This window comes from Pteropus vampyrus, unplaced genomic scaffold (genome assembly GCF_000151845.1).
Source record: "Pteropus vampyrus isolate Shadow unplaced genomic scaffold, Pvam_2.0 Scaffold358, whole genome shotgun sequence".
Taxonomy (NCBI): Eukaryota; Metazoa; Chordata; class Mammalia; order Chiroptera; family Pteropodidae; genus Pteropus; species Pteropus vampyrus.
The window spans coordinates 2,186,343-2,200,690 of NW_011889139.1; the positions used below are offsets into that span (position 1 = coordinate 2,186,343).

The following is a 14,348-nucleotide window of genomic DNA, read 5'->3' on the forward strand; positions in this document are numbered from 1 at the left end:
CACCTTTAAAATAGTTGGGGGAAATGTGGCAATTCACCTACTCGCTCCAATTCAATGGTATTTGCCATTAAGGAATCCACAGTGAGCAATGCCACCAAGTGGTAGAGAGATTCCATGTAGAACTGCCACTCTCAGCCACACAGACTAGGAAACTGAAGACTTCTCTCAATTTACAGGGCCATTCAGAAATGAGAAACAAAATGCTTACTCAACTCCATAAGCTGGTCCTTTTCAAGGACCATTCTGCCTTTTAAAAGCCAGAGAGACAGACTGGCACTTTAGGAGCTCCGCTTCATTTCCGATGACTTTTTGGATCCTTTTTCTGTTTGTTCGTTTCCTTAAACAAGCTATAGTTGCTGCCAATTCAACGTTCTGTTCTATACATTTTTAATGTGCACTCCTGTTTTTGGAGAATGTGAGCAAAGAGCTATTAAATTCTTTTAGTGTCAGTATAGCAAGGAAATAAAAAAACCTCTTTCAAAGTAGGATTGAATCTCATGGGGGTAGGATTGCACATTCATTGAGCACATACCAAGAAACTAGGACAGGCATTTATATACTTTGTTTACTTAATATAAAAGCTGGAGAGGTAGGTATTCTAATTTTAAAGATAAACAAGTGGGTTGAGGATGAAGGATCCACATCTCTAAATCTTCGACTCAGGATAATTTCAAGGCATTATACAAATAAAAGGTCTTCCTCTTCTTCACCTCATCTCCTAATCGGCATGTAAAATATTATAAGACCTCCTTTATCAATTCTCAGTTTACCACCTGTTCTCTATCTTTCTTCCTCACCCCCTTCAATGCCTTCCAAATAATTCCCTAACAGGTATATCAGCCAAGTTCGAATCAATTCACCTGGTCAGTCCGGGTATTTTGTTCTACCTTCGACAGTTTCCACTCTCTCAGAGATGAAGCAGCCACTCTATAAGCCGAGTAGGTATTATTCAAGTAGGAGAATTAAAACAAGGTCACAGAGAGAAAGGCTGAAGAATTTGACTTTGAGTGTGTGTGTGTTTACGTGTATAGAGGAAAAATAGCACATAGATGCATCCACAGTATTTAATTGTTTGGATAATAGTTACAGATAAACAGGTATACTCCATATACAATTACCAATACTTTTTTATACAGTTCATATTTCAGTACATCAACACTATTTTATTTACACTCTATTTATGTACATTAACATCTTTCTAAAGTCAGTGCATTGTCAACAAGTTTTATACAGTAATTTACATGGTGAATGTAGTTAATAGTTAATTTAATAAATTTTCTGCTAGTCATGAATTAAAAAAAATAATTACAACCAATATAACAAACACAGATCAAACAACATTAGTAGATTGTGCTACCTGCTTAAATAAAACATCTGTAAGGAAATTATTTAAAATCTTTCACTTTTTCATGGGACTTGTCCAGGGAGGAATAGACTTTATATACTGAAAATCACAAAACTATAAAGTCTGCATTTTGTCTGACTTCATCACATTATACCATTTAGGCCACTCCTTCCTACTTGCAATTATAATTTTCTTCTGAATAGGCTTTCAACTTTTTAAATGCTCTCAGAAGAACTGGATAGTAACTGGCCTTGGATATCAGAACATGTATGCTTAATTACACTGGTGCCTACTATCTATGAGGAAGGAAGGGTAATATGATCTGAATGCTTCCAGGGTCCAGATGAATAAAAAAAGACTGAAAAAAAAAGTGAATATTTACTTTGAATATATATTTAAAAACAATACAAGAAAAAAATGCTGCCTGAAATAAATAATATTTATATTTTTGTTCCAGTCTTGAATTATCAGAGGAAAAAATAAAGTGAGCAAAGAAACATAACTTTTGATGACCACTACTGTGAAATTATAAAAAGAAGACAAATACCAGAATAAAAAATAAATGGACTTGCAAACAAAAGTTTACTCCTAAAACCACCAATTTCATTAAAAATACTTATATACTATCAATGTTTGGGATGTGTTTTGTTTTTAAATTTAATATGCTGGGGGAAAATACCCCAATTCAAGTTAATTTATAGCCCTTACAGCCATCAAATATGAACAAGTTTGAGAAGTTCACATCTGTATGTATTCTCTCCTTTTTTAAAGTGCAAAACAAAGAAACAAAGAAAAAGAACAACCACTAATTGTGGAACACCATCTAGCTCTGATGCCACTTTCCTTCTCAGAAGCTCTTTGTGCAACATGTGCATGTGAAGATGGTGCAAATATTGGCAACTACCCTAACCACACTCAGCAGTGGGGGGTAGAATACATTTTTGAGGACACTTGAAGTATCCTCCAAAGTATGATGCCTCCATCTGGAGGATCATTTTAGCTGGATTTCCCAGTATGCTTTTTTTTTCTCTATAGGGTCTCCCAACCAAGGCCCTGGGTAGAAGGCACACAGCTCTTAAGAGAGCCTCCCTTTCAGACTGACCACTATATATGGCTCTGCCACCATGACTGGCCGTGTATTAAACACAAACACAACAAAAACAAAAAGCAAGAAGGACATAGAAAGAGTGGGAACATAGTTTAAAAAATAAATTGAAAAATCTGTGTCCATGCCATAAGAATCCTTTGCACATCATCATGATCTTGCTTTCTCTGTCTCATCAATATAATGGAATAAAACTTCAGGAAAAAGGAGGTAGCATATCATGTCGTCCCCAGACAACACTACAAGTTTTTTGTTTTATTTTGACTCCAAGGAAATTCTTAGTATTTTGTTATGATTACTGGTAAACTCTATACTCACTACGTATTTGTTCATATCTGGACAAGCACAATTTAGTTCTTATTTGGTCCCAGGTGGCTGGTGCCAAACCCTTTTGTTTACAGGCTAATGGTGGGCTCTGCCTGAAAGTTCTCTACCAGAGAGCTTGTGTGAGACACTTCCAAACAAAATTATTACTACTATTATGTTAACTGCTATTTTAATTAGGATTTTTATTTTGTGCTTCAGGGTCACAGGATAAAATAACTACATTTAGCTTGCCTTTCAGTGACGCTTTTGCCAAATGTCAGCTACAGGGAGTCATCTCCCTCACCACCAGCCTGTCTAGCAGCCAGAGTGGTAGCTTCACTGTAACACACAGTACTTTTTGTAATCGGACTCAAAGTCTTCGTCCATGCTGCTTGTGTCTGCCATCTTTTTGCCATCGATCTTTGGCAGAAATTGTGCATAGTCTATCCCCTGCTGCTCATAGAAAAGAATGTAGGCAGAGTCGGTATCAATTTCATCAGGGTGAAGTTCCTAAAGAGGCAAGAAAAGCCTTTAATAAAAAAGCCATCACTCTGCTGGCTCTTAGTCCTTGCCAGGGCAGAGAGGACTAATCTTCTTTAATTACTAAAACTATCTGCTTCCAATCGGCTTAATATTTTGGCTGTCTCACACCTGCCCATAAAATAAGCTCCATTATTTTCAGTGGTTGTTTTAGGGAAAATAGTCTGACCACAGATAAGTCAAACGAATGACAAAAAAACAAAAGCAAAAACAAACCCCCCTCTTCAAACATTTTCTAACAGCTGAAAAGAACTTTTTCTCATCAACCAGTACTTTCCCTCCCTTACTACTCATGTTTTCATTTCCTATTCTGCGTATCATTTTTGTTCCTTTAAAACTAAAGACATCTATATACTGATTCTAAGAGAAATATCTCTTCCTATTTAGGAGAAAGTCCATTATTTCAATAAATGTCTCCCAACTCTGTTGACATTTCTGTTTCTTTTATTCAAAGATGAGGGATATTTACCTTACAGCTGCTGTCATTGTAACAGTACCACTTGCTGTTTGGGTTTTTGGCATAAGTGACATAATGGCCCCCGCCCAGAATTCCTGAATGGCACTGTGAGAGAGAAGAAAGTGGAGGTATGTTAGTAGTCAATAGTACTCTGGCCAGAGCACAATACTAGGATCCGATCAAGAAAACACTTATTACTTAGGTGGTTAAGAAGGAATATTTTTTTGGGGGAAAAAAAAAAAAAAGGAATATTTTGGAACCATTTAACCTTTACCCAAAAACAAAACAAAAAGCAAAATTTAAAATTCAAAAGCTCCAACTCTAAACATTTTTCCATAGGAACACACAATTGTGAATAACTTGAACATGTGATTTCAGTTATAATGATTACATGACTATCTCCTGCAATTCTCTGTGAGCATCTTGGATTCTATCCAGAAAGCCCAGATATCTGTTGCTAACTTTGTCTATCACCAGGCTGGCCCTGAAAAAAATGATGAATGAAAGAATGAAAATGAACGAACAAACCACTGAAACAATGCAGATCAAATACAACAAACAACTTACCGAAATTGCATATAGATTATAAATAGGCTTAACATGAATATCTTCTCTTTGGTCATCAGTGCTATCTTCTTCACTGTGGTTTTCAAGCTGACCATTGCTGTAACCATTGCCACATGCCTCATGTTCATAAAGAAACCCGTTGGCCAAAGCTACTTCGTGGTCCTGAGGGGTGACTAGCTCAGGTTGGCTGCCTCCCAGCATGTGCCCTCGGCTCAAGGCATCGGCCAGCTCACAAACCTGCCCAGCCCCATTCTCTTTGTTTACATCCAAATTCTCCTTACTACTTGACAGTTTATTTTTGCTGCCGATCTGGGGTAGCCGGAGCCTCCCTTTACTTCTCCCTAAAGTCCGTGGACTGCTGTTAGGGCTGCTGTTTTTGCTGGAGGGACAGCTGGTTCCATTTTTTCTTGATGAAGAAGGTGAACCTGACAAAGGGAGAAGGACAGATTCATAAATCCAAATGCCACAAGTTAAACCAGCCATTAAATGCTAACTTTAAAGCCAATCTCACAAATGCACACATAAAGGTAAAGACGGGGGAGTCTTGACTGGCTACTCTTTAGTTCCTATTATGTAACCAAGAAGTTACATTCTTATCTCCCTACTGCAAAGCCCCTAAAGACAGCAATGTCTTGAAAAGGTAAATTGCCATATAGGAACTCAGAAAATAGCAGAAAAGTGATATATGTCAGATTTAGTTTAAAGCAGTATTAATAGACTAAGGAATTTTACAAATACATACTCTTTTTCTTTGTAAAATTAGATAAAAAAATATCAATTATTAAGAACTTACTATTGCTAGGCATGGTATTGGAAACCATTATCTCTACCTCTCACAACAATCCTGTCAGGCAGTAGGTCTTAAAGTTTTTGGTCACAGCTCTACCCCCTGCCACCCCTACCCCAAGCCCACTTCCTTATATATCCTTAAAAATTGTTGAGGACCTCTAGCACTTTTGTTTATGTGGGTAAGATCTACTATTACCATATTAGAAATTAAAACTGAGGAATCTAAAAAACACAATGCACAAGCACATATTTCACTGGTGATATCATCACGTCATGCTGGTTCTGACTTCACTGTTCAATTGTGAGGGGATAAGAGTGAAAAGGCAAAAAGTATCTTAGTATTTCTATGAAAATAGTTCTGATCCCCCAGGACTTCTGAAAGGGTCTCAAGGACTCTGCAGGGGTTCCTGGACCATACTTTTAACAATCTCTGCAGTAAGGGAACAGGATGACAGCCACCATTCATGTTCACCATGTCAGGCATCATGTTAAAGTGCTTCACTCCTGACGTAGGAAAACTTCACAGTCTGTGAACTTGGTATTATCTCCATTTTATGAATGAGAAAATAGATTTAAGGAGGCTGTATCTCTTGCTAAAAGTCACATAGCTCAAATCTAGATCGGTCTGATTCCAGATAAGTTCCTTCCACCTCACCAAGCTGTTGCTCTAGAAGGAAACACAGAGGAAAACGTGCAGCCTCCCTTGGGGTGGTGTCTGGGCTCCATGAGGTCCCCTCCGGGCCTCATTACCTTTAGGGCTACTGATGATATTTGCGCTGAGTGAGGATGGACTCTTGCTCAGGAGCACATCCTCTTCCCCAGCTGAGTTCTGGGCATCCACTTTCTTCACCTCTCCAGCCGGAACCCTGGGCTCAGAGAGTTCATCCCCCTGGGGTGTGAGTGGTTTCCGCTGGCAGAGAGCCGGGTCTCTTGGTACTAAAAAAGCACTAGGGTCAAAACTTTCACGAGGAAATTTAACAATTTTCTGTGATTTTATCCATCGACCATTTACGAACTGAAATCGTTTGAGGTGAATAATCTGGAGAAGAGAAGGTAGAAAACACTTGGGAGGTTAAAGGGCTCTGAGGATACAAAATTTACATTAAAAAAAACCAAGTCTAATACATGTGAATATTAAAAAATATATAATAACATTAACATCTTTTTTTCAAAAAATATATTTTATTACATAACATAGTTATCAGTAGGGCCACTGACCATTAGCTAGCTATGTGGTTAACACGATAATCTCCCTAATTTCATAGTCTGTGTATATCCAAAAGTATCCAAATTTCTTCAACATCCTAGGAGTCTATTTGCATGTACTCATCAGCTTTCTAAGCTTGTGATGCACACTGACCTCTACCTGTCTCGCATGTCACAGAAGATGCATTCACAAATACTCTCATAGGAGACTATACTAAATGTTTTGAAGAAAAATGGAGTTTTTTTTTTAATAGATGAAACTTACCTAATCTCCATATCCTTTGGTGGCCACCAGGGGAGTTTCCCTAATGGGGTGGGGATGGGGGGGGTCCTAAAGAGCATAAGAGTCTCCCTTATTTTTCAGAAGGATGAATTCCTCTAGTCTTACATAACAGTGTTATTGTGCTCTCTATAGAGGGCACAGATCTTTGCTGGTGACTTCTACTTTAAATGCTTAACAATTTACTGTTTATATAAGGAGAATTCCCTTCCTAAGAGGCATGCTGGCGTGTGAAGCTAACAGAAGCCCACCAAGCTCTCAACATAACATCTACTCATCATTAGTCTTTAAAGAGCTCAAAAAAAATAGTTTTTATAAATGTCTTTACTCCATGATGTTTTATGTGATTGTTATACGGGTATATATAATTGTCAAAATATATCAAACTAGATATTTAAAATGTATGCATTTGATTCCATGTTAATTATACCTCAAGTAAAACAAACAAACAAAAAAACTGTCCTCCTTCTCACCTACCTGTCTCCAAGCCTGCCCTCTTCTTCCCTTCCCTTAGTTCCCATTGAGTTAGCTAACCAACATTATTAATTTCTTGTGTTATCTTCCCTGAGAAGTTGTCCTGATCTAAGAAAAGAAAGACCTACATTCACAGTTTTAGAGAGTAACAGGAAGAAGACATGAATAAAAACATACGAGGTCTGGTTAAAATATACCAGTGCCTTATAGTTACACTTACTATGATGTTTCCAGTCTTTTAAGGAAAAAGCTTTCCTTCTTTCCTTCCTTCCTCCTCTGCGCCCCCCCTCTTTTTTTTACTGTCCAAAGTATTTCTTAATTGTCCATTTATCAAGAGAAACTATTCCTTAGCCTAAATATTCATATTTCATAGTTCAGGAACACAGGTCAATGACAAAATTCCATGGAACGTGACTCAAAGAAATTCTTTCCATTCCAAAATCACTTTACACTCTGAAAGATACCAGCCTTCCTCATTGCCTCAAAATCTTTCACAGAATCATAATTTCTGTAGAAATCTGCGTAAACTTTCTTTCTTGGTTCAGCCATAACAAATTTTTGGAAACCTGCAACCCTAGGGAAACAATGATTGCCCCAACAATATAAAATTGCAGACATTTGGCCAGAAGGCCACGCTTCTGAGTTTTCGTCAAAGCAATGGAAGGCATGGTAGTTATATTCTCATATGTATGGGAACCCTGCATACACGAGAGTCAGACTCTACATGCACCAGAGATTCCAAAAAAAGCCTTCTTAAACAAATAGGAAGATTTGTCATTTCAAACTCTTCTGACAAGCAACAGGAGAGTCTCCTAATCCATGAAGAGAGAAGGAAGAAGTAAATAAAATCTAAAAGAACACTTAGCTTCAGTGCATTTGTGTGCCTGTGTACAGACACTTAACTCAGCAGTGAGCTGTGGCCATGTGACCAAGCACAGTAGAATTGGAGGCTCCAGGCTCATTTGTTCTTCTACAGTCCACCAAGGGTAAGCCTAAAGCTTCCTCTCTCCCTAGAGCCAAAAGTGCATTCATTTTCACTTTCTTCTGAAGTTCAAATTCACCAGGTTGTACCACTTGTGGCACTTCTCACATACTGTGCCGAACTGTAGTTACTGGTCTATATGACTTCTCTCTCGTTCTAGGCTGTGTGCTCTTTAGAAACAGGAACCAGCACAATTTCTGTAGAGCAATTAATCTCTGTGTGCAACATAAAAATCTTTCATAGTAAAAGTATTTTAAGCTCTGCTGCAGGGAGGATTTTATTTTCAAAAATAATAAATCTCCATTTGTTCATGACTTCTTTCCCTTATACCAAACTTCTGCTCTCTCAGAGGAAGGACTGTAACATACCAGGATGGGTGGAAGCCTCCAGAGATCCAGCTTCTTGGTTGCCAGGCAGTGGGTCTTACACTTGGAGCAGTAGTACATCTCATTTTCCCCTAGCTCTTCCTCACTGGTGAAAGCACGGAGACAGCTGTCCAAGTTGATGGGCTCAGCTTGTGCTCGCCGACTCTGTTCCACACTCTCGTGCTCATCTACAACCTGCAAGTGGAGGGAAATGCAGAATGGGAGAAGGGTGAGTGGGTGGGAGGGAGGGAGTTTAAAATGGTCACCTGGCTAACCATCATCCTCTAGGTGACTCACTCTCATTTTATTCTACATAAAGAAAAAGAAAATATAACCCAAGCTAGAGTCTTAGAGCAAATATAGCATTATGTACATTTATTCACAAATATCGCATTAATAACATCCTAGATCAAATTTCGATTTATATGACCATAGCTCTTCTTGAAAAATTTGAATCCTTCAAAATGACAAAAACAAACAAAAAATCGCCTGTTTATTTTGCAATTTTGAAATCCTAAAACAGTTTACAGGTGAGCTGGCCTTCAAGCCAGGGGTGTTGCGATTAGGTTATTTATTTTTTAACCAGAAAGATAGGACATTATTAGTACACTGCAGGCTTTACAGAGGCTAGGAGAAATAATATCACTGGAACACAGATGCCAGATCTGAATTAACTAAGAAAAGTACAGAAAAGCTCACCATGAGAAGATAACACACCAGAGCATTAAACCCCACAGGACACAACTCATTTGCATATTGACACCATATAACATAGAGTTATCAGAATACTATGTGTATCATTATCATGTGTCTCCTGCCTCACGGGGGCTCTTTTATCTGAGACTACAATAAAAGAAATGGCAGGCTCAAAAGAGCCTGATTTTGTTGAGAAGGCCCCCAATACCTGCCCAAACCTCTGTGGTCCTATTAACCAGCATGGTAGGCTTTGGAGCAAGAAGATGGTAAACAAAGGAAAGGAGAGAGAGCAAAGGGGGTGGGAGGGGTCGATGTGTAAGGATGTGTGTTGGAGGTGGCGTGGAATCAGAAGGGAGAGAAAGAGGGACCTAGAATGCAACAGAAGAGGAAGAATTTTTCCCTCTCTGATTCTTGGCTGTCACTTAATAAAGCAATCAAGAACCAGGGTGAGTGGGGCATAGTATCAGGACTATAAATGCTACCGTGAGACTTCACACACGGATCTTTTTATCTCAAGGTGGAGCTCAGACTACATATCCAACAATGAATGCCTCCCTTTCTGGCAAAGGTCACACACATGTCCATCACCCCAGCTATTACTCCTCCCTTCCAAAGATGAATTGGTTCTCTTTGTCTGAGACAATTTCCCTCTGGTTTCCCTGGTTTCCCTTTACAAGGGAAACACTGGGCTGCCTAGATTACAAACTAGCACATTACATGACACTCAGTTTAAAACAGATTTCCAGGCAACATTTTCCCTAAATGAGAGGATGGCTGAGTCACAGGCTGTCAAATGCTTCTACTCTATAAACTATGACGGTTGAGGTTGATTATGCAATAAAGAATTTTAGCACTGTATCACCATCCATTCCAAAATAAACTCATTTAAAAAAGGGAGAAAACCCTTCCTTTCAGAAAAGGAAAAACCGAATGTTTCAAAACAATTTTTTTTTTAATGAAAAAATAAAACAAACCCTTAAATGTTGTATCATGGTTGTTGAAATCAGAAAAGGGAAAGAATTACATCATATATAGTAGTGTCTCTTTTCTCAGAGCCAGTTAAGCCAGTTAAACATTATCTCTATTATCTCTACCAAAGGTGCTTTACCACAAATTCAGTATGCCAGTAAAGAATGTTTACTTTTATTGACTATATTTTCTATGAAACTCACAGGCTATAGAGCTATATGAGGACAGGGAAGAAAGCTAATTAAGAAAAACATATTTGTGGACTTACAGTAATTTCCCTAAATGACAAAGATTTCCTTCACCTCTTGGAATCCACTCCCAGATCCTCTACTATTATTCAAAAAGCCTAAATTACTTACTGGTATCCTTCTCCTTTTTTTCTCAGTTGCTTAAAAGCTCATCCTTACTACAAAAAATAAGATATGAAGTAACAGCTTTCATACATTATAAGACTATTAGAAAAAAGGAGCTCCGGATGTGGTTCCATAGTGTAGCGGTTAGCATGTCTGCTTTACACGCAGAAGGTTCTGGGTTTGCACCCCAGTGGAGCCACGGTCCATGGTCTACGGCCATGCCACCTCGAACAAGCCTGATGTCTGATCTTGGAAGCTAAGCAGGGTCAGACTTGGTTAGTACTTGGATGGAAGACCACTTAGGAAGACCAGGTGCTGTAGGCATAAATAATAATAATAATAATAATTTAAAAATAAAAAGTAAAAAGGGAGCTCGAAGAAGTTACCTAGTTTAATTTTCTATTGAGGAATGAATATGAGGTCTAAAAAGGGAAAAAAAAATAAAAAGAATAAGAGTAATTGCCTATTTTTTCTGCTTAACAAAACATTCACATAGAAATTTTGGAAAGCAGAGAACGATGTAAAAAGGAAGGGAACCTTTTATATTCTTAATATAAAAACAAACACTGTCAAAATATTGGCAGATTTTCTTCTATTCTTTTCCTAAATAGTACTTTTTTATACTGAAGAGTTTTTCAATATATTCAATTTTATATTTTGCTTTAAAAACACAACATATCATAAGTATCTTCCCAAATATGTCAATAAAAAAACATCTGGTAATCATTTTCAATGACTGTATAACATTTTATCCAATTACCATACCATGTTTTATTTAACCATTCCTCTAATATGGGACAAATATAAGTTGTTTCTAATTTTTTATTATTTCCAATTTTACTATTTTACAAAAAATTGCTATGATGAAGATTTTTTTTTAGCAAATTACACTGTATTTTCCCTAGCATAAAATCCTTGAAATCACGAGAATAAAAATATATAAAACATATGGGCAATAATCTCAACTTTGAACCAAGGTATCTCCTTTGTCTACGTGACTCTCCAAGCATATGCAGAAACCACACGTAGGAAGAAAAATTATGTGGAAAGAAATTAGTCATGTGGCCCCATCCCATAGCAAGGCAGAAACTCTCAATTGCAACTGAGTTTCCAATGCGTCCTTGGGAGCATCACTGAAAGTGGAAGTGGGGTGAGATTTAACAAGTCACGTAGGCCTTTCTTTCTATTAGCAGTACGTTCTCCAGAGCTTTTCGGATTGCACACTGGGCTTGTTAAAAAGGGAAAGAGATTTATAGAGCCAAATAATTTTTCGTTTTTGATGTCTTCCCTCTTCAAATGAAGCATGGCTGAGGTTATTGAATTACTTTGCTACAGTGAGCATGCTCTGTTAGATCAACTTCCCTTCAGCTTCCTTTAGACCATGTTCTTTCTTTTGGCAAGTATCCACAAATTATACTCATCCTTGGCTACTGAGAGCTGCCAGGAACCTCAGGGTATGTGGGGGTATATTTAGGGATCCAAATAGGGAACTAGGTATGGAATTGGCAGTTTGCCCACTCCTCAAAAGTCAATTTTCATTACTAACTTGTCTAAAGGGTACACTCTAAGGAAATTTTCATCAAGAGCTACATAAATGCAAAAGCCACTGCAACTCTTAATGTGACTAGAAAATTCCTTTGATTCCACTGCTTTTACTTCTCCATCAGATTCTTTTTATCTCTATCCATAAGCTATCTAGTCGATCTACCCTTCATACGGCATTTGGCAAACATTTTTAGGTATGTAGTTAGTATTTTTGAAATAACGTTTTCAAAATTTAAAAACTGTCTGGCCAGAGAATGGTAGTAGAGGAATGCCAAGTGTGAAGAACAGCCATTGAGATGTACTCTTAGGTACCAATCTTGAAACACTCAATCCTTTCTCTAATTTTTCTATTCACTGTGCCCGTTAAAGGTAGCAGCTATAGCCCTGGGATGCATTTGATCTAAGTAACTGTGCTTTTCAAATGCTGCAGCTCTGATAATAATTAATAAACAGGCAGGGAGATATTTACTGAGGTATGTCATGGCCAGAGAATATAACTTCTATAACTTTTTAATTATACCTGGAGTTTTGTTACAAAATTTACTTATTAGTATTTTTGAAATTTAATGCCCCAATAAAATCATCTCTAGAATTGAGAAAACTTAAACGTTTAGGTCATCAAGTCAATATATTAAGTACCACAGAGAATGCCAATGAATGTTTTTCTGATTGTATTTAAATTGTCTAAAACAATTTAATGGCATAATACAGTCAAACTGGGAAAAATTTACATATAAAAATCACCATATTATGGTGGCCCTGAGTACTTACCCTTTCCTGTGATGTTTGATAGCGAAGGTGAAGGGCCGTGGGGTCCCAATCCACAGCAATATAGGCATTTCCAATGAAAGCTCTGTCTTCTCCACAATCAATTTTACAACCTCTGCAAAATCTACAGGGAGAAAAAGATATACTGAGAAAGGAATAATTACGAAGGAATCCAAATTTTATCAGATATAGTCTCCCTTTCTACTTCTCTACATCCTTCTTGGGTTTCACAATTTGTCACGGGCTTTTAACTTCAGTCTGATAAATGCACGGATATGTATAAATAATTATCAGTATTTCAGAGAATCATGCTTATATCACTTTTCAAGTCTCTGGTTTTTCAAAGCACTTAATATCCATTCGTTAGTTCACATAAATATGTGAACTTTATGGCAAAGAAATAACATGAGAATTGGATATTTGAAATAATACATTTCTAAAGAAATTCTAAATTCATTTATTTAATGACAATTTATCTGGTATAGCAATTCTTACTTCCTTGTTTGTAAAATGGCATGTTAAATAAATGTATATAAAAATTTATGGGGTTGGGGAGGGATCATGAAAGAGCCATGGTTGCAATGCCTACTTTAAACTCAGTTTGCTAAGTCTATTATAGTTCTCTGAAGGATAACTTCAGTACTCAGGCATTTTCCAAGCTGAAATAGTACTGACCAATAAATCTCCATAATGACTCTTCTAAAAACCAAAACAGACTTCCCATAAAGTCTAGTAAGGAGACTATGTTCTACTGGGCTCAGAATTGCTAAACTGATTTATAATTAAGGATCAGAAGGCACATAATAATATATGCTGATCATAAACTATGAATCTGATGAGACTGTAGAGTTCATAAAACCAAGTACGTCTCAGGAGTAAAACTTAGCTACAGACATCACAAGGAAGAGATGAATGGATAATTCCCAAATTTATTTTGAACTTCTCATTATTCACTATTATATCCATGAAAAAAGGTATAATACCTGGAGCTGTAATTCTACTAAAATTTTTCTTTTGCAGAAGGTCACTTTACCTGTACCATGGGCACCAAGCACAGGAGTTCCCATCTTTCTGCACAACTCGGAGAGTGAATGGATACTGATAGCCCATACTGTCATCACTGAAACAGAACATAAATCAAAGAGTACAAGACACATTTCTGATGAGAGGTCTCAACTCCTTTTCATCTTCTCTCGAAGTAACCCTAAGAAAGGGCATTTGTTGTGGCTGTATGCTCATGTTGACAGCTCTACTCTGCTTATTATAACCTATTAGCTGTAGCCCTGTGCCAACCATACTCAGGACTCCCATGCTGTATCCCTGCTCACAGAAAGGTAGACATACTAGACTGCCAGATGTCTCTAAGAGGGTCCATGTTGTCCACGCAAATTTTACAAGATAAGTTAATTATAAAATCAAACACCAATTATCCTTCAGCCCTAATTCTATCAGAAGATTTAATTCACATTAAACTAAAATAATTGGACCTTTCCATGACAAGAACATTAACACTCCACAGAAGGCTGAAAGGGCATAATGGTTTTCAGAGGACTTGACTGCATATTTAGAAGCTTTCTTTAATCAGAATCCCTGATATGGTA

At 37.4% G+C, this 14,348-nt stretch overlaps 1 protein-coding gene across 1 annotated transcript in view; it reads right to left on the bottom strand.

The window, feature by feature from the left end:
- Positions 1-1,142: 1,142 nt before the first annotated feature.
- Positions 1,143-14,348, bottom strand: part of LOC105305013 (ubiquitin carboxyl-terminal hydrolase 32) — a gene marked incomplete at its 5' end in the record, with an annotated part of 36,889 nt that continues 23,683 nt past the window's right edge. Inside the window, 7 exons of the mRNA XM_011379440.2 lie at positions 1,143-3,266; positions 3,766-3,858; positions 4,321-4,745; positions 5,860-6,148; positions 8,420-8,611; positions 12,751-12,871; positions 13,781-13,867. Coding sequence (XP_011377742.1) covers positions 3,093-3,266; positions 3,766-3,858; positions 4,321-4,745; positions 5,860-6,148; positions 8,420-8,611; positions 12,751-12,871; positions 13,781-13,867 — 1,381 coding nt within the window. The remainder of the gene's footprint in view (positions 3,267-3,765; positions 3,859-4,320; positions 4,746-5,859; positions 6,149-8,419; positions 8,612-12,750; positions 12,872-13,780; positions 13,868-14,348) is intronic.